The sequence below is a fragment of the Oncorhynchus clarkii genome, unplaced genomic scaffold (genome assembly GCF_045791955.1).
Source record: "Oncorhynchus clarkii lewisi isolate Uvic-CL-2024 unplaced genomic scaffold, UVic_Ocla_1.0 unplaced_contig_4447_pilon_pilon, whole genome shotgun sequence".
In the NCBI taxonomy this organism is placed as follows: Eukaryota; Metazoa; Chordata; class Actinopteri; order Salmoniformes; family Salmonidae; genus Oncorhynchus; species Oncorhynchus clarkii.
In genome coordinates, this window is record NW_027260867.1 from 7501 (window position 1) to 25963 (window position 18463).

General features: G+C 41.5%; 2 protein-coding genes across 3 annotated transcripts in view; both read left to right on the top strand.

Annotated features, from left to right (window-relative positions):
• LOC139401989 (nuclear factor 1 X-type-like) overlaps positions 1–6224 on the top strand; it is a gene marked incomplete at its 5' end in the record, with an annotated part of 11161 nt that extends 4937 nt beyond the window's left edge. Inside the window, one exon of the mRNA XM_071146028.1 lies at positions 1222–6224. Within this exon, the coding sequence (XP_071002129.1) occupies positions 1222–1236 (15 nt within the window). The remainder of the gene's footprint in view (positions 1–1221) is intronic.
• Positions 6225–10277: 4053 nt separating this feature from the next.
• On the top strand, positions 10278–14341 carry LOC139401984 (RING finger protein 11-like). Of its 2 annotated transcripts, none has more exons than XM_071146021.1 (4): positions 10278–10407; positions 10637–10778; positions 11149–11318; positions 11565–14341. In XM_071146021.1, exons 2-4 carry the CDS (start codon positions 10680–10682, stop codon positions 11734–11736), a joined length of 441 nt encoding a protein of 146 aa, XP_071002122.1. In that variant the 5' UTR covers positions 10278–10407; positions 10637–10679; the 3' UTR covers positions 11737–14341. The 2 variants fall into 2 exon arrangements, with proteins under 2 accessions (XP_071002122.1, XP_071002121.1); XM_071146020.1 differs by having other exon boundaries at positions 10301–10547; positions 10600–10778.
• Positions 14342–18463: the final 4122 nt, after the last annotated feature.

The window sequence follows — 18463 nt, forward strand, 5'->3', positions numbered from 1 at the left end:
CTTCAGAGGGTGAATGGGCAAGACAAGAGATTGAAGTGTCTTTGAACAGGGTATGGTACTGAGTGCCTGGCACAACGGTTTGTGTCATGAACTGGGGGGGTGCAACTCTGTATTAGGGTAGGTGTTCCTAATGTTTTTTACACTCAGTGAATAACTGGTCTGAGGAGCTCTCTGGTGGCTAAACACAAGTCATGCCGGGAGAGAAAGAGAGGGGGTTAAGAGAAAGAGAGTTAGTTCAAGCTCTGTGCTCCACAGGCGAAGTCACGTCCTGACTGTCTGGTTGCCCGTGGCAACCAGACATGATGTCATAGGCAGTTTAACTTAGCCTTGAAGGGAGTTAAGGAGAAGTGGGAGTGGTCAGTCCTGCCAGGGATTACATTGGGGGAGAGAGAGAAGAGAGTTGGGAGAGAAAAGAGGAGGAGTTAGAAGCCCAAAAGGATCCTGGGAAAGGGAAAAGGAGGAAGGAAATAGAGGGGAAAAGGGGGAGAGAAACTTTCTCTCCGGGGTCCTATAGGAATGTAACAGAATAGAGAGCAGAGTGTAGCTATAGGGCCGTCAGTGATTAGCTGCTTTTCCCTGGGTCTACTCTGTGGAATGTTGTCTGGAGCCTGAGCAGAGCTGCCACTTAACCAGACCTGGGTTCAAATACTATTTGAAATATTTTCAATTGTGCCAAGCAAGCTCAATCCAGCCAAGAAACTATTTCCAATAGTATTGGAACCCAGCTCCCAGAATCAAATGCCAACCCTATAACTCTGCACCCTCAGTGAGTCTTATCAAACTGTGAAACCTGATCCTGGGAGTAGCTGCATGGCCTACAGTAGTTGACTTCATGGTGTCATTTGAAACAGTAAAGAAAGTCTTGTGAATCATGTTACATCTAAACGTTGTACTTATTGGAGACTTTGACGGTTGAAATACTACAACGTGAAAGTAGTACATTTACAAACTGTCGTCTTGAAATGACTTACTTACGTACTGTGTGAGGAATGATCAACTTAAATTGGGGTATGATCGAGGCTCAGCTCAGTAAAGGGAAAAGTTTGCTATGAAGGATGGCCCTCTAGTGGCTAGTTAATATTTAGCATGACAACATTTTTTTAATCGATTATTTTCCTGAACCATTTATTTACTTATAAATGTGTAACTGTTGAACTTAGTGATGTTACCACATGACAAAGATGAACCTGATGTTTCCTGTATTTTATTTATCTTCTACAGTCTTGGTTCCTCTGACAAGGCCTCCGACTCAACCGCTAGAATTGTGTCATGAGAAATTTGGGAATGGAAAAACAACACAACACACAAAACAAACCAACACGGACTACAAACAAACTGCTGACACTAAAGTATTTTTGCTCAACAACCAACAACACAAAAACAGAAAATAACCCCCCAGAAGAATACCCATTTCCACGATTTGAACATTTGAACCGGAACAACCATCTCCCTATACAGAAGGCTGAAAAGAGATTGGTTGAAGTGGACAGACTCAGAACGAACGACAGAACGAGGAAGAAGAGGAGGAAGAAAGATGAGGAAATGTCACACACAAAACATGTCAGAAAGCAAACAAAAATATGCAACCTGACAACTAACTGACCAATTTCGTTTTATTGTTGTTTTTATATTTTATTTTCACAATGAAACTCCATGCAATGGCTGGGAGATCCACCCACACACAACAGTGTAAAACACATAGTTGGCAGAATTTGGTCACTTGAGCTATAGCTATAAACATTGTCACCGCCCAAAAGAACCCATTCTGTAATCCTTTAGTCTCTCCTCCTGACGGTGCTTTACGTCCCTGCTCCCTCTCTCATCTGTCAACCAGGTGTCCAGGGTTGCCCCGGCAACGCCCACAGCCTCACACAACCACATCCGACTGGCCTCACTGCCGCTTAATGTACTCAGCCCTGAATGCCCTCCCTCCTCCCTTCTTCTGATTGGCCAAACACTGGGACACCATCCAATGGTGTGATACCATCTGCACTAGATGGCTGGTTTTAGCTTACCCTCTTGTGAAGAGCGATAGCCAATAGCATGAGCCGAGAGCGAACACAAAACAGTCAGTCAGTCAGACATGAGACAGTCAGACATAACAGACAGAAAGTCAGTCAGTCAGACAGACATAACAGAGAGACAGACAGACATAAGAGACAGACATAACAGACAGTCAGACAGACAGACAGACAGTCATACAACACTATGCCCTCTTTCGTCCCCTCACCTATGCACTACTGAAACAAATAAGGGAGGAAACAGAGCGATCCAGCAGGTCGCTGAAGGCAGTGTGTGTGTGTGGGCAATGGGCTGTGGCTCTGGCATCCTGGCACTCACACATACACGCACTCACGCAGACTCAAAGTACGTACACACACACACACAGATCATTGTCTCCAGAACCCACACGTCTGGCAGACACAACTGATTCACTGACAATACCATTTTGTCTGTGTGTCCTTCACAGTAACATAATACATGCATAGGATCAACATCATCATGTAATAACTAGCTTTCTTTTGGTTTGTAGCCGTTTTCTTGCATTTCATTTTGTTTGCCGGATTGGTTTTGGTTTTGTCTCACTTGGATTCTTTTGCTTATGTTTGACCTTCTTCCCTGAGATCTTTTTCTTTCATCCGCTTTTTATTTTGCAGAAAAAAATATCATCTTCGTTTGCAATAACAGGCATCTCTGAAATCTCTCACAAACACCAGTACAGGAACTTGCGACAAGCCCTGCCCTGCTTCACCCTGTAACCACAGTCCATTCACAGTAGCGCCCGGAGGAACACACGCGGACACACCACCGTATCAAAATGCACACTACTAACACCGTCACCCTGATTCCAAACACAAAGGTGAGCCTTTATATACGAGTTTCTCCAAACTGCCTTTGATAATGGTTTTTCATTCATTTTGACATTTGTCATTTTTTAATTTGAGATACCTTGTTTTTTTCTATTGTAAATGTGATTTATTAAATTGTTATTGATATTGTCATTATTATTTTTTATCATGACACAATAATTCAAACAAAAAAAAGCCAAACCTCACAAAATAACTGGACTGCCTAGCTGTTGGTTTCTTCCATGTGCAGGGATAGAATTGTCTGACAGCCCAGGCACTCTGAGTTTATAGTAAAATTAGCTCTATGTACTCAAATCATATATCACAACTATAACAACCTATGGAAGTGCCTCTGTACTCCCCTATCATGCAATTAGTTCAAATTCAGGTTGATGTTTTTGTTCACATATATGCTAAAGCTACAAAGAATGGTGATGTTTCTTCCTATATGGAAACCATTGGCTATAGGACAGAATCTTTGTAGAAGACTGCAAAATGTTATAAAGAGAGAGAGAGAGAGATCTTAAACATATATATTTATGGTATATGCTCCTTTTTAAAACTTGACTAAAATGAGCTTGTTGGCAGTTTAGTTATTTTCTGAACTCTTGAGCTAGCAGAATTCCATGATGGACAGCACCTCACTGTCACCATGACAATTCAATGAGCACCCACCCAACCTCCACAAATCTACAGTGCAACATTCAAAAAAAAACGAAACAAAAATGTCCATGATGCAAAATAGATGAAACATGTCAAAATCGACAATGGAAAAATTGAAGAAAAAAAGTGTTTGTTTTTTGATGGAAAGTATTATTGTTGAAAGATATGTGTCGATTGAGCCACGTGCAATGCATTGGGTAGATTCATTGTGTTTTGTCTGTTAGAGATTTTTAAGAAAGCTAAGAAGAAAAGAGAAAAAAAATCTATTTGTTTCAAGTCCGATGTGCTCCTGGACTCTAAACTAACAGAGCCATATCCTAGTCTTTGTAAGTTGGGGGTATTTGTTTTTATTTTCCTTTATTGTCTCTTTTTTAATGTTTAACGTGTAATCATTTGTTTATAAAAAATGTTTGGAGGGGCTGAAGGAAGAAACATTTCTTACAAAATGTTTAAAAACAAATTGAACATGGAATGAAAAACCGGTGAAATGAAAAACCGCCACTTTTACACACTATAAAGTACATTCAAACTATTACAAAATGAATGATAATGAACAAAATAATGACTACCTTTAGGAAACCGCATTTATTACTCCTCTTCTCTGTTCCTATTCCTTCTCCTGTTTGTAATATTGAGTGGAGGGAGGGGTTCCTATTCCTTCTCCTGTTTGTAATATTGAGTGGAGGGAGGGGTTCCTATTCCTTCCTATATTCCTCTAGTAGGTTGTGAAACAAAAGGCATTTTGGTTCAACCTTTAGATAGGACGAGAGCTGTACTGTAGGCTTATCAATGCCCACAACTACTTCTTCTGATTTCTCCCAGATTATTATACTCCTCTCTCTGAGTCTGAGCAAGGGAAAAAAAAACAGGAAAATGGCAGCTTAGAATTTGTTTCATTTGAGGAGCCAGCCAGTCTGTCAGAACCATGACGTAACGATAGAAATACAGTAGGCCTATGCAAAGTGAGCTTCCCTCCACCCCTTCCTTCTCCACCCTCTCCCTCATTCCCCTGTAAATTCACCTTGACTAGTGCTTGTGCTGTAGTGTAGTTTCCCAGCAGTTAAAGGTTGTCCCTTAAAAGTGCCTTTTGTTCACAGACTCCATTTTGTAATCCAGATCGCTCCCCTTTCATTCGAAATAATTCAAGGTAGAGGTGGAAGTGCCCCTAAGTGCAGATCTAGGATCAGTTTACTGTATATCTTGACCTGAACCATTAGGAGGGGATATGCAAAACTGACCTTCGATCAGTGCTTAGTGAGCAACTTCATCCCACCTCAACCTTTGAAAAATGATCCCCCTCCATTGTATCAACCTTCCCATAAATCCTTTCCCTTTTCAAAATCCGTATATATATAGTACAAAAGGAAACTGGTGTGAATTAGTTCTTTACTTTTTATTGATAAATGATGAAAAAAAAATACTGAAAAGGCAAAAAAAACTTGTTCTCGTTCCCCCTTGCTCTCTGGCTTTTTTCTTCTTCCCTCCGTCTCCTCCTCTCCTCTCCTCTGTCTATCTGTTCTCTCGTAGACACCGGAGTAGTCTGTAACTGTGTCCTCTCTCTCTCCTTCCCCCTCCCTCCCTTCCTTCCTTCCGTTGATGGAAGGGGTTGTTGAAAAAAAAATGGCCGAAACTTTTTGTCTTGAGCAGAATGCAGTTAGCTCACGTTATTCTTGTCTGTATTGCCTCTTCTTCACATTGTATACCATTACCCATCCTCTTCAGCTTCTCCATTCAAACAGCTAATGTAAGTGAACAAATTACACCAATGGGCTTTTGGGGGTGCGCCTGCCCAGTGTAGGGTAGGACTGGGTGTTAGGGGTTATGGGGGTAAAGGTCTTAGGGGGTCAATAATGTTGGGGTAAAGGAGAAATAATAGGGGTACCTTTTGGGTGTTGGGGGGGGGGGGCTGCTCTTCTGCTGTGACAAGTTAAGAGTTTTTATTTTATTTATTTTGTTTTATTTTATTCCTTTATTTTTATTTTTGACTTAATTTGGATTTTTGCTTTCATAGTTCCTAACTATCAGGGTATGCCGTCATTGAAACTCTATAAGAGAGTCTTGGACTGTAAATGAAATGCTACAAGCACCTTATAACTACTGGCTGAGAAAAGGGGGTTTGCAATACTACCAGCACACACACACACCTAGTCATGTATCAAATACTCTAAACTCTTGTATTATTATTGTGAGGTTTTATCTAGTGAAGCCAGGAGCAGTATTAGCCATTGGCAAAACACACACCACAACCCACCATATAGAGCCAGCGTGAACCAGGCTTGAGGCATACTCTCAAGTGAAACGTAGAGATATCAGTTTGAATGCCAGGCTCTAAAAACTCTGTTCCGTTTTGAGATTATTATTATTTTTATTTTTTTCGTGGTGTCTAGACAGTACGCCCTTTGACCCCCGACCCTACGCCCTCAGAGCAGAAGAGCCCCACTCATGCCTGTAGCTCTGTTTGAAATGGCACCCTATTCCCTATATAGTGCACTACTTTTTCACTATTCCCATAGGGCCCTGTTCAAAAGTAGTGCACTATGTAGGGAATAGGATGCCATTTTAAATGCATCCCATGTCTTTGTGTATAAGAAACACCCCCAGAGCTCTATAGGTGAAATGCATGTGTTAATTACAGTTTCTTTTCCATAAGAAGAAAAACACAGTTTGAGCAGAGCAGCACCTTGATTGAATAAAAGGATGTTCTTGACTGTAGCATCTTGACTGTGTTGTGTCTTTATTTATGATCATGACTGAGAATGGAAATGATGATAGTGGAACCTCATACCTACATGACAAGTTCAGGTAGTTTGATGTGGAAAGGTAGCCATACAGTGAAGGATGTTCTTGACTGTTGGATCTGTGTTGTCTTCATTATAATGACTGGAAATTAATATGATGAAGGGATATAGTGGGGCAAAAAAGTATTTAGTCAGCCACCAATTGTGCAAGTTCTCCCACTTAAAAAGATGAGAGAGGCCTGTAATTGTCATCATAGGTACACTTCAACTATGACAGAAAAATGAGAAAAGAAATCCAGAAAATCACATTGTAGGATTTTTAATGCAAATGATGGTGGAAAATAAGTATTTGGTCAATAACAAAAGTTTATCTCAATACTTTGTTATATACCCTTTGTTGGCAATGACAGAGGTCAAACGTTTTCTGTAAGTCTTCACAAGGTTTTCACACACTGTTGCTGGTATTTTGGCCCATTTCTCCATGCAGATATCCTCTAGAGCAGTGATGTTTTGGGGCTGTTGCTGGGAAACACGGACTTTCAACTCCCTCCAAAGATTTTCTATGGGGTTGAGATCTGGAGACTGGCTAGGCCACTCCAGGACCTTGAAATGCTTCTTACGAAGCCACTCCTTCGTTGCCCGGGCGGTGTGTTTGGGATCATTGTCATGCTGAAAGACCCAGCCACGTTTCATCTTCAATGCCCTTGCTGATGGAAGGAGGTTTTCACTCAAAATCTCACGATACATGGCCCCATTCATTCTTTCCTTTACACGGATCAGTCGTCCTGGTCCCATTGCATAAAAACAGCCCCAAAACATGATGTTTCCACCCCCATGCTTCACAGTAGGTATGGTGTTCTTTGGATGCAACTCAGCATTCTTTGTCCTCCAAATACGACGAGTTGAGTTTTTACCAAAAAGTTATATTTTGGTTTCATCTGACCATATGACATTCTCCCTCTTCTTCTGGATCATCAAAATGCTCTCTAGCAAACTTCAGACGGGCCTGGACATGTACTGGCTTAAGCAGGGGGACACGTCTGGCACTGCAGGATTTGAGTCCCTGGCGGTGTAGTGTGTTACTGATGGTAGGCTTTGTTACTTTGGTCCCAGCTCTCTGCAGGTCATTCACTAGGTCCCCCCGTGTGGTTCTGGGATTTTTGCTCACCGTTCTTGTGAGATCTTGCGTGGAGCCCCAGATCGAGGGAGATTATCTGTGGTCTTGTATGTCTTCCATTTCCTAATAATTGCTCCCACAGTTGATTTCTTCAAACCAAGCTGCTTACCTATTGCAGATTCAGTCTTCCCAGCCTGGTGCAGGTCTACAATTTTGTTTCTGCTGTCCATTGACAGCTCTTTGGTCTTGGCCATAGTGGAGTTTGGAGTGTGACTGTTTGAGGTTGTGGGCAGGTGTCTTTTATACTGATAACAAGTTCAAACAGGTGCCACTAATACAGGTAACGAGTGGAGGACAGAGGAGCCTCTTAAAGAAGAAGTTACAGGTCTGTGAGACAGAAATCTTGCTTGTTTGTAGGTGACCTAATACTTATTTTCCCACCATAATCTGCAAATAAATTCATTAAAAATCCTACAATGAAAATTACAGGCCTCTCTCATCTTTTTAAGTGATAGAACTTGCACAATTGGTGGCTGACTAAATACTTTTTTCCCCCACTGTAACTATTGTTAGTGTTATTAGCAGTGGGGGGAAAAGTACCCAATTTCATACTTCAGCAAAAGTAAAGATACTTAATAGGAAATGACTCAAGTAAAAGCCACCCAGTAAAGTACTACTTGAGTAAAAGTCTAAAAGTATTTGGTTTTAAATATACTAAAGTATTAAAAGTATACTGAACAAAAATATAAACGCAACAAGTGTTAGTCCCATGTTTCATGAACTGAAATAACAGATCCCAAAAATGTTCCATATGCACAAAAAGCTTTTCTCTCAAATGATGTGCACAAATGTGTTTACATTGCTGTTAGTGAGCATTTATCCTTTTCCAACAATCTATCCACCTGACAGCTGTGGCATTTCGAGAAGCTGATTAAACCACATGATTATTACACAGGTGCACCTTGTGCTGGGGACATTAAAAGGCCAATCTAAAAAATTTGCAGTTTTGAGGGAGTGTGCAATTGGCATGCTGACTGCAGGAATATCTACCAGACCTGATGCTATTCTCCAGTCATGTGAAATCCATAGATTAGGGCCTAATGAATTTATTTCAATTAAGTGAGTTCCTTCTATGAACTGTAACTCAGTAAACAATCTTTGAAATGTTTTGTTCAGTATAAATGTTATTGCAAAAATATACTTAAGTATCAAAAGTAAAATTTAAAATCCTTTCACATTCTTTATATTAAGCAAACCAGACGGCATGATTTTCTTTTGTTTTATGGATAACCAGAGGCACACTCCAACACAATGACATTGTTTACAAACAAATCATTTGTGTTTAGTGAGTCAGCCAGATCAGAGGCACAAATCAAATCAAATTTTATTTGTCACATACACATGGTTAGCAGATGTTAATGCGAGTGTAGCAAAATGCTTGTGCTTCTAGTTCCGACAATGCAGTAATAACCAACAAGTAATCTAGCTAACAATTCCAAAACTACTACCTTATAGACACAAGTGTAAGGGGATAAAGAATATGTACATAAAGATATATTAATGAGTGATGGTACAGAGCGGCATAGGCAAGATACAGTAGATGGTATTGAGTACAGTATATACATATGAGATGAGTATGTAAACAAAGTGGCATAGTTAAAGTGGCTAGTGATACATGTATTACATAAAGATGCAGTAGATGATATAGAGTACAGTATATACGTATACATATGAGATGAATGATGTAGGGTATGTAAACATTATATTAGGTAGCATTGTTTAAAGTGGCTAGTGATATATTTTACATCATTTACCATCAATTCCCATTATTAAAGTGGCTGGAGTTGAGTCAATGTGTTGGCAGCAGCCACTCAATGTTAGTGGTGGCAGTTTAACAGTCTGATGGCCTTGAGATAGAAGCTGTTTTTCAGTCTCTCGGTCCCAGCTTTGATGCACCTGTACTGACCTCGCCTTCTGGATGATAGCGGGGTGAACAGGCAGTGGCTCGGGTGGTTGTTGTCCTTGATGATCTTTATGGCCATCCTGTGACATCGGGTGGTGTAGGTGTCCTGGAGGGCAGGTAGTTTGCCCCCGGTGATGCGTTGTGCAGACCTCACTACCCACTGGAGAGCCTTACGGTTGTGGGCGGAGCAGTTGCCGTACCAGGCGGTGATACAGCCCGACAGGATGCTCTCGATTGTGCATCTGTAGAAGTTTGTGAGCGCTTTTGGTGACAAGCCTCCATCAGCCTCCTCCTTCTTCACGATGCTGTCTGTGTGGGTGGACCAATTCAGTTTGTCTGTGATGTGTACGCCGAGGAACTTAAAACTTACTACCCTCTCCACTACTGTTCCATCGATGTGGATAGGGGGGTGTTCCCTCTGCTGTTTCCTGAAGTCCACAATCACCTCCTTAGTTTTGTTGATGTTGAGTGTGAGGTTATTTTCCTGACACCACACTCCGAGGGCCCTCACCTCCTCCATTAGCAGTAGGGATGACCATGGATGTTCTCTTGGTAAGTACTTGAATTGGACCATTGTCCTGTCCTGCTAAGCATTCGAAATGTAACGAGTACTTTTGGGTGTCGGGGAAAATGTATGGAGTAAAAATGACATTATTTTCTTTAGGAATGTAGTGGAGTAAAAATGACATTATTTTCTTTAGGAATGTATGGAGTAAAAATGACATTATTTTCTTTAGGAATGTAGCGGAGTAAAATTTGTCAAAAATATACATAGTAAAGTACAGATGGCCCCAAAAAACGACTTAAGTAGTACTTTAAAGTATTTTTACTTAATTACTTTACACTACTGCTTATTAGGCATATTTTCTCGTCCACCTACCCGCCATTTTTTCGAAAGGCAACTTCCGGATCTCCCAACTTCCTATTAACTAGCTACGTCACTTCTGTGTATACAGTTTGTAAACAATGCCAGAACAAAGATGGATTCATCAAGAGGTTTAATCTAAAAATATAGTCAGATCGAATAACCAAATAGCACAAATTGAAATCGGTGTCTTTTACAGTTCGCTGACTTAGGTATTGGTATAATTAGAGACAGCATTTACATGTCGTTGTTTCGAGCGATATTGACTTTTATTTCTAAGTTACACAGCGATTAGAATTGTTTTTCTGCATCGACGTTGGAGGGCTGTTGTTCATTCCTACTCGCTAGCTACCCAGCAGGCTAGCTAAAAAGACAACTTATTTAGCAAGACACGTAAAAATATTTGTTTTTGTTGCTTATCTTTGCTGTCCTGTTCGCTAGCTGTCCTGTTCGTAGTGGGGATTGTGTGTGCTGGTCCAGTTCAATGGGGAACTGTTTGTCTTCGCAAGGCGCCGACGACTTGTCTCTCCTCAACGAGTCCCAGGAAGCCAGTGTTCCAGGGGAGCCCCCACCGCCTTACCAGGTAAATTCAGGGGGAGATGGATCACATCTATACCGGGGATTCATTGATAACAATGTCAACTAACTGTCCACGTTGTTAAGTTAGCCTAGTGGTATGTTGCATTGGCTGTGTTTTGTATCTTGTTGCTCATTTCGTATTCTGTCAGAAGTTTAGGGTTCACTAGTAAGCTATAACTGTCATGTGAAAAATTCTAGCATGATTTAGCTTACTAACACCTATAAAGGCTTTCTGTCCATTTCCCCATCAAGTCAATGGTATAAAATCTGACTGAGATAGTAGAGGATCCACATGTAGTTTTGGGGGGGTCCAGAGACCCCCCGATGACTGTATCATGGGTTACCCTGTACCCCTCTCCCCACATTCCATACAGGAGCGTGTCCAGGCGCCAGTGTACCACCCCACCCCCAGTCAGACGTGCCTGGCCAGCCAGCTGACAGAGGAGGAGCAGGTCCGTATCGCCCAGCGGATTGGCCTCATCCACCACCTCCCCAGAGGCATCTTCGACCCCGGCTCTGAGCCCTCTGACAAGAAAGTCAAAGAGTATGTATTTTTCTGCCCTGTGACCAACCATATAATTTTCTTGTAGCTCAACCAATTTAGACACAAATTTACTAGCAATGTCCTATTTCTAGCCACATTATCTTGAGCAATGGCCCAGAAGGATATTAGTGGGTCCTCACCTCATCCATTACCAAGTGTATGTAAGTTAGCTGTAGGCCTCTTATTATTTGAAACCAAATTTAGACTAAATGCTATCTGTCATGTCGTGCGCCTCACTCTCTCCAGGTGTGCGATCTGCATGAATGACTTTGAGTACGGCGACCCCATCCGGTTCCTTCCCTGCCTGCACATCTACCACGTGGACTGCATCGACACCTGGCTGATGAGGTCCTTCACCTGTCCTTCCTGTATGGAGCCTGTGGATGCCGCCCTGCTCTCCTCCTATGAGACCAACTGAACTGGTCTCAAAGGAGACCAGTTCACTCATCTGAGCAGTCTCTGGCTGGGTCCTGTTCATTAGGCCAAACAGAAGAAAACTGATTAAAACAGGGAGTAACTTGACCTGGACTTGTCCAATAAGAAGTGCTTGTTCAATTTTTTTTCAGTTGCAAAACTATTCCCTATTTAATGTACTACTTTTCACCAGAGCCTTATAGGCCCTGATCCAAAGTAGTGCATTAAATAGGGAATAGGGTGCACACAATCCTAGAAACTTCCCCTCTAACAGAGGTGCCAAACGCCCTTACACATCACCTCTTTAACCTGGATGTTCTGTCCTAGTCACACATCCCTGGGAGGAGTGATGGGTTGTATCAAAATATATATATTTTTTAAATGTAACCTTTATTTAACTAGTGAAGTCGGTTAAGAACAAATTCTTATTTACAATGACGGCCTACACCGGCCAAACTCGGACGGCGCTGGGCCAATTGTGTGCCGCCCTATGGGGACAGCCAATTGTGATACAGTCTGGATTTGAACCAGGTGGTCTGTAGTGACGCCTCTAGCACTGAGATGCAGTGTCTTAGACCACTGCGCCACTTGGAAGCTCCATATGTAGGGCGTACCACACTGAGTGTGTTGAAAGTGGGGTGTTCTACTCTGTATTGGGGCTTTTGGAATTAGGAACGTCTGTCTCTTTCGCCTTTTCAGACTTGTTTTCAAATACATCTTAAGTGAAGTGAAGGATATAGATGGAGATCTTTAGAAGTCATGATGAGCGATATTATTGACAACTGATTTCACCTTTGGATGATCTGAGGGTGGTAGACTAGAGATTGGCCCATTAGTTTAGTTTATGTAGGCTGGTCTTGGATCTGTTAGTGCAACTGATGGCACAAACAGATCTATATCTTTGTTTATGTGGTTGGTTTATTTTAATTCCCTTTTCAATCATCCCCCTCCAGACTAAAATGTGCAATATGATGTGAGGAAGTGCTAGAATTGCACCGTTCTGATTGGTCAAAAGAAGGTGACCCCCGACCTTAACACTGCTGTCTCGGCCAATTAGCTTTAAGACGGGTATGGCCTTGAATGTCTCTCAAAAAAGCACAGGGCTCTTGACTAGGATGCAAACATTTTTCTCATTAAATGGCAATCATAGAGAGAGAAAAAAGTTCACAAAGTAATGAGATATGAGAATAAGCTATGAGGTCTCCATCCCATGCCGGTCTAGTAGGTTACCTCATGACTTACTACTGGCCTCATACCTTTATTGGAGATGTTGGATTTGTATGTATGTTGTTTTACAGGGTGGGTTGTTGTAGCTGTTAGTCCAGATCTATTTGTGCTGTCTTGCCAAGGTGGCCAGCCTTACTGGGCTAGCTCTTAGTACCTTAAACTGCATTTTCACCTTGGATCTTTTTCCTTACAAAGCTTTGCCTTGACTGTGTGCTGTCTTACTCTTATGAGATCATGGCTTGTTGTTGTTCATTCTTATGTTTACTGTTAGTGAGTGACTTTTGCGTCCAAAATGGCAAACTAATCCCTATATAATGCACTACTTTTGAGCAAAGCACGATGCAGGAACTGGTCAAGAGCAGTGCACTATGTAGGGATTAGGGTGCCATTTTGGACGTGGCCCAAAATGCTGTGCCATTATCTATCCCCGAATTCTATGCACCTTGGGATCTCCTCTGGTACCGTGTAGGTCTGGGACTGTATTCACAAAGAGTCTTAGAGCAGGAGACCGTTTTGCCTTTTGGATCATAGTTATATGGACTCCTAGTCTTTGTGACGACAGGCCTTGAATCAGGACAGAGGAAATATATTTTGTTCTCCTTTTCCCTCTTCCTTCTTCTATTTCTCCTACTACTCACTCTATTGTCTCTTTGAATAACTTTATTGTAGAAGTGTTTGACAAGAGAGAAAGAGAATGAATACGTGTCAAAATATAATTTACACTGTTTTGGATACTTTGTGTAAAGGTTGTATCTAGAGTGTTTTTTCCAATGTTGTCAGAAAATGTGTTTGTGAATATAGATCTGTTTTTTTGTATTGTAGTGATGATCTATTCTACATGATTGAATTCCAGAGGCTTTTTAAACTGTTTTGTCGATTGATTATTGGACTAAAATGAATAGGAAACTCTTATTGATTGACTGTGGTTTGATACTAACAAAGTAAGGACAAGTGAGAGAGGGTACAGACTCAAACTGAGGAGAATAGAACGGATTGTGACTTGAACCCATTCTGAATGTAACTATCTGATCGTGGACATTACTGTGGTGAAGTCCAAACCAGGAGCGTATTTGAAATGTACCCTCGTCACCAACTCTCTTCAGGTGAAAGTGGGGACAGTATGGCTGCTATTCAGTTCAGTCCTAGACCTATGCCCTTTTTAGGTGAACGTGAGCCAACTCCTGTGAAGTACAATCATTTCTGATACTCGTGTCATTGTTTTAGTGCTCCTTGAAGCCGGAGATGGAGAGTGTGTCTACTGAAAGAAGAATATGATTAGTCAGACTGTTCCTGGCTGCTGTTTCTGGGTTTTGTAATGTGTGTGTGCAATGAGGGCTCAGCTTTTAGGAAAAACTACAATAAAAAGTGGATGCCAAATCTAACCTTCTTCATATATGGCTTCTTATTACCATATTCTAATTTTGTATCTGTTTCATCATAGTTGTTACATTGTTTTAGCAATTTGTAATAATGATTTGCAAGTGCACCATCTTTGGCATAACAGGTTAGCTAGATTGAGGTGTCTTGTGATTCCAGTGTATCCCACCCACAGGATGCTTTCACCATCATAGTCCACCCATCTATCGTCCGCTACAGTGAGGTCATCAAGAAAGAAGACCCTATTTAGATGTTTTTTTGCCTGCTAAGAATGGAAGAGGGATGACCTCAATGATGACACAGAGGTCTTCTGTCCCCTGCTAGACAAGGACCACCTCAATGATGAAACAGAGGTCTTCTGTCCCCTGCTAGACAAGGGCCACTGTCAACTGAGTTTATTTTCTAACTGTCAACTGAGTTTATTTTCAGCAAATGTGTAAATATTTGTATGAACATAAGATTCAACAACTGAGACATAAACTGAACAAGTTCCACAGACATGTGACTAACAGAAATGGAATAATGTGTCCCTGAACAAAGGGGGGTCAAAAGTAACAGTCAGTATCTGGTGTGGCCACCAGCTGCATTAAGAACTGCAGTGCATCTCCTCCTCATGGACTGCACCAGATTTGGCAGTTCTTGCTGTGAGATGTTACCCCACTCTTCCACCAAGGCACCTGCAAGTTCATGGACATTTCTGTGGGGAATGGCCCTAGACCCCACCCTCCGATCCAACAGGTCCCAGACGTGCTCAATGGGATTGAGATCAGGGCTCTTCGCTGGCCATGGCAGAACACTGAAATTCCTGTCTTGCAGGAAATCACGCACAGAACGAGCAGTATGGCTGGTGGCATTGTCATGCTACAGGGTCATGTCAGGATGAGCCTGCAGGAAGGGTACCACTTGAGGGAGGAGGATGTCTTCCCTTAAACGCACAGCGTTGAGATTGCCTGCAATGACAACAAGCTAAGTCCGATGATGCTGTGACACACCGCCCCAGACCATGACGGACCCTCCACCTCCAAATCGATCCCGCTCCAGAGTACAGGCCTCGGTGTAACGCTCATTCCTTTGACAATAAACGTGAAACCGACCATCACCCCATGTGAGACAAAACCGCAACTCGTCAGTGAAGAACACTTTTTGCCAGTCCTGTCTGGTCCAGTGAAGGTGGGTTTGTGCCGATAGGCGACGTTGTTGCCGGTGATGTCTGGTGAAGACCTGCCTTACAACAGGACTACAAGCCCTCAGTCCAGCCACTCTCAGCCTATTGCGGACAGTCTGAGCACTGATGTAGGGATTGTGCGTTCCTGGTGTAACTCGGGCAGATGTTGTTGCCATCATGTACCTGTCCCGCAGGTGTGATGTTCGGATGTACCGATCCTGTGCAGGTGTTGATACACGTGGTCTGCCACCGCGAGGACGATCAGCTGTCCGTCCTGTCTCCCTGTAGCGCTGTCTTAAGCGTCTCACAGTACAGATATAGCAATTTATTGCCCTGGCCACATCTGCAGTTCTCATGCCTCCTTGCAGCATGCCTAAGGCACGTTCACCCAGATGAGCAGGGACCCTGGGCATCTTTCTTTTAGTGTCCTAAGTTTTCATAACTGTGACCTTAATTGCCTACCATTTGTTAGCTGTTAGTGTCTTAACGACCGTTCCACATGTGCATGTTCATTAATTGTTTATGGTTTATTGAACAGGCATGGGAAACAGTGTTTAACCCTTTACAGTGAAGATTTGTGAAGTTATTTGGATTTTTACGAATTATCTTTGAAAAACAGGGTCCTGAAAAAGGGAGGTTTCTTTTTTTGCTGGGTTTATATGCAGGCCAGACTGGCCAGTAATAGGTTGATACTGCCTATTTTATTATTTCAGTTGCCTGATAGGTTGATACTGTCTATTGTATTATTTCAGTTGCCTAGTAGGTTGATACTGACTATTTCACTATTTCAGTTACCTAATAGGTTGATACTGCCTATTTTATTTTTTCAGTTGCCTAATAGGTTGATACTGACTATTTCATTATTTCATTTACCTAATAGGTTGATACTGCCTATTTCATTATTTCAGTTGCCTAATAGGTTGATACTGCCTATTTCATTATTTCAGTTACCTAATAGGTTGATACTGCCTATTTTATTTTTTCAGTTGCCTAATAGGTTGATACTGCCTATTTCATTACATGTTTTCTCTGCTTAACAGCAGGCATCTTTATTCCTAAAGGCTCATAATTCTAGATACACACAAATTAGAATCATTAAATACGTGAATGTCTTATACATTGGGGCAAAAAAGTATTTAGTCAGCCACCAATTGTGCAAGTTCTCCCACTTAAAAAGATGAGAGAGGCCTGTAATTTTCATCATAGGTACACTTCAACCATGACAGACAAAATGAGAAAAAAAATGAAGAAAATCACATTGTAGGATTTTTAATGAATTTATTTGCAAATTATGGTGGAAAATAAGTATTTGGTCAATAACAAAAGTTTATTTCAATACTTATTGACACTTTGTTGGCATGTTGCATTTGAACAAAATGTTTGAAAAGCTCTTCATAAATAAGTTAGCATTTTGAGTGAAACTATCCTGTAGACATGACATTATTTAAGCATTCAGAACAGTCTTTTTGGTAACATTAGGAATTAGAATACTGGAATGGTATTGAAGTTAGATTACTTGTTGGTTATTACTGCATTGTCGGAACTAGAAGCACAAGCATTTCGCTACACTCGCATTAACATCTGCTAACCATGTGTATGTGACAAATAAAATTTGATTTGATTTGACCTTCTTATGATGAGCCAAAGGTCAGTCAAGTTGGTCAGGGAGTTGGTTAACTTAAGATAAAAGCATCTGCCAAATTTCATATACAGCTCTGGAAGAAATGAAGACACCACTGCAAAATTATCAGTTACTCTGGTTGTACTATTTATAGGTATGTGTTTGGGTAAAATGTACATTTTTGGTTTATTCTATAAACTACTGACAACATCCAAATTCCAAATAAAAATATTGTCATTTAGTGCATTTATTTACAGAAAATGGACAGGTCATGGGTTCAGGTCTGGAGTCAGGGTTCAGGTCTGGAGTCAGGGTTCAGGTCTGGAGTCAGGGTTCAGGTCTGGAGTCAGGGTTCAGGTCTGGAGTCAGGGTTCAGGTCTGGAGATTGGGCTGGCCATGACAGGGTCTTGATCTGGTGGTCCTCCGTCCACACCTTGATTGACCTGGTTGTGTGGTATGGAGCATTGTCCTACTGGAAAAGCCAATCCTCAGAGTTGGGGAACATTGTCAGATCAGAAGGAAGCACGTTTTCTTCCAGGACAATCTGTACGTGGCTTGATTCATGCGTCCTTCACAAAGACAAATCTGCCTGATTCCAGTCTTGCTGAAACACCCCCAGATCATCACTGATCCTCCACCAAATTTCACAGTGGGTGCGAGACACTGTGGCTTGTAGGTCTCTCCAGGTCTCACACCCACTGTGACATTTGGTGGAGGAATTTCTGAGCCAGGAGTGGCATAATGTCACCCAACATGACAGTGAAAGACTGGTGGAGGGCAGGACAAGACGCATGAAAGCTGTGATTGAAAATCAGGGTTATTACACCAAATATTGATTTCTGAACTCTTCCCAAGTTAAAACATTAGTATTGTGTTGTGTAAAAATGAATATGAACTTATTTTCTTAGCATTATTCGAGGTCTGACAACACTGCATATTTTTTGCTATTTTGACCAATTGTCATTTTCTGCAAATAAATGCTCTAAATTACATTTTTATTTGGAATTTGGGAGAACTGTTGTCAGTAGTTTATATAATTAAACAAAAATGTTAATTTTACCCAAACACATACCTATAAATAGTAAAACCAGAGAAAGTGATCATTTGCAGTGGTTTATTAATATTTTCCAGAGCTGTATATTACCTATGCCTATCCTGCCATTCATTGTAATTAGACTGGTATAGGATTCATCCCTGACCAAGATGGCTGCCGTGTTTGCCCAATTATGGAAATTTGAGGGTTTATTGTCACATGTGCTCCTGCTACACCCCCTAGTGGACATTTGGTGTCTCCTTGACCTGCAGCCATTCCCCCAGTTCTCTCCCTCTCCCTCTTCTTCT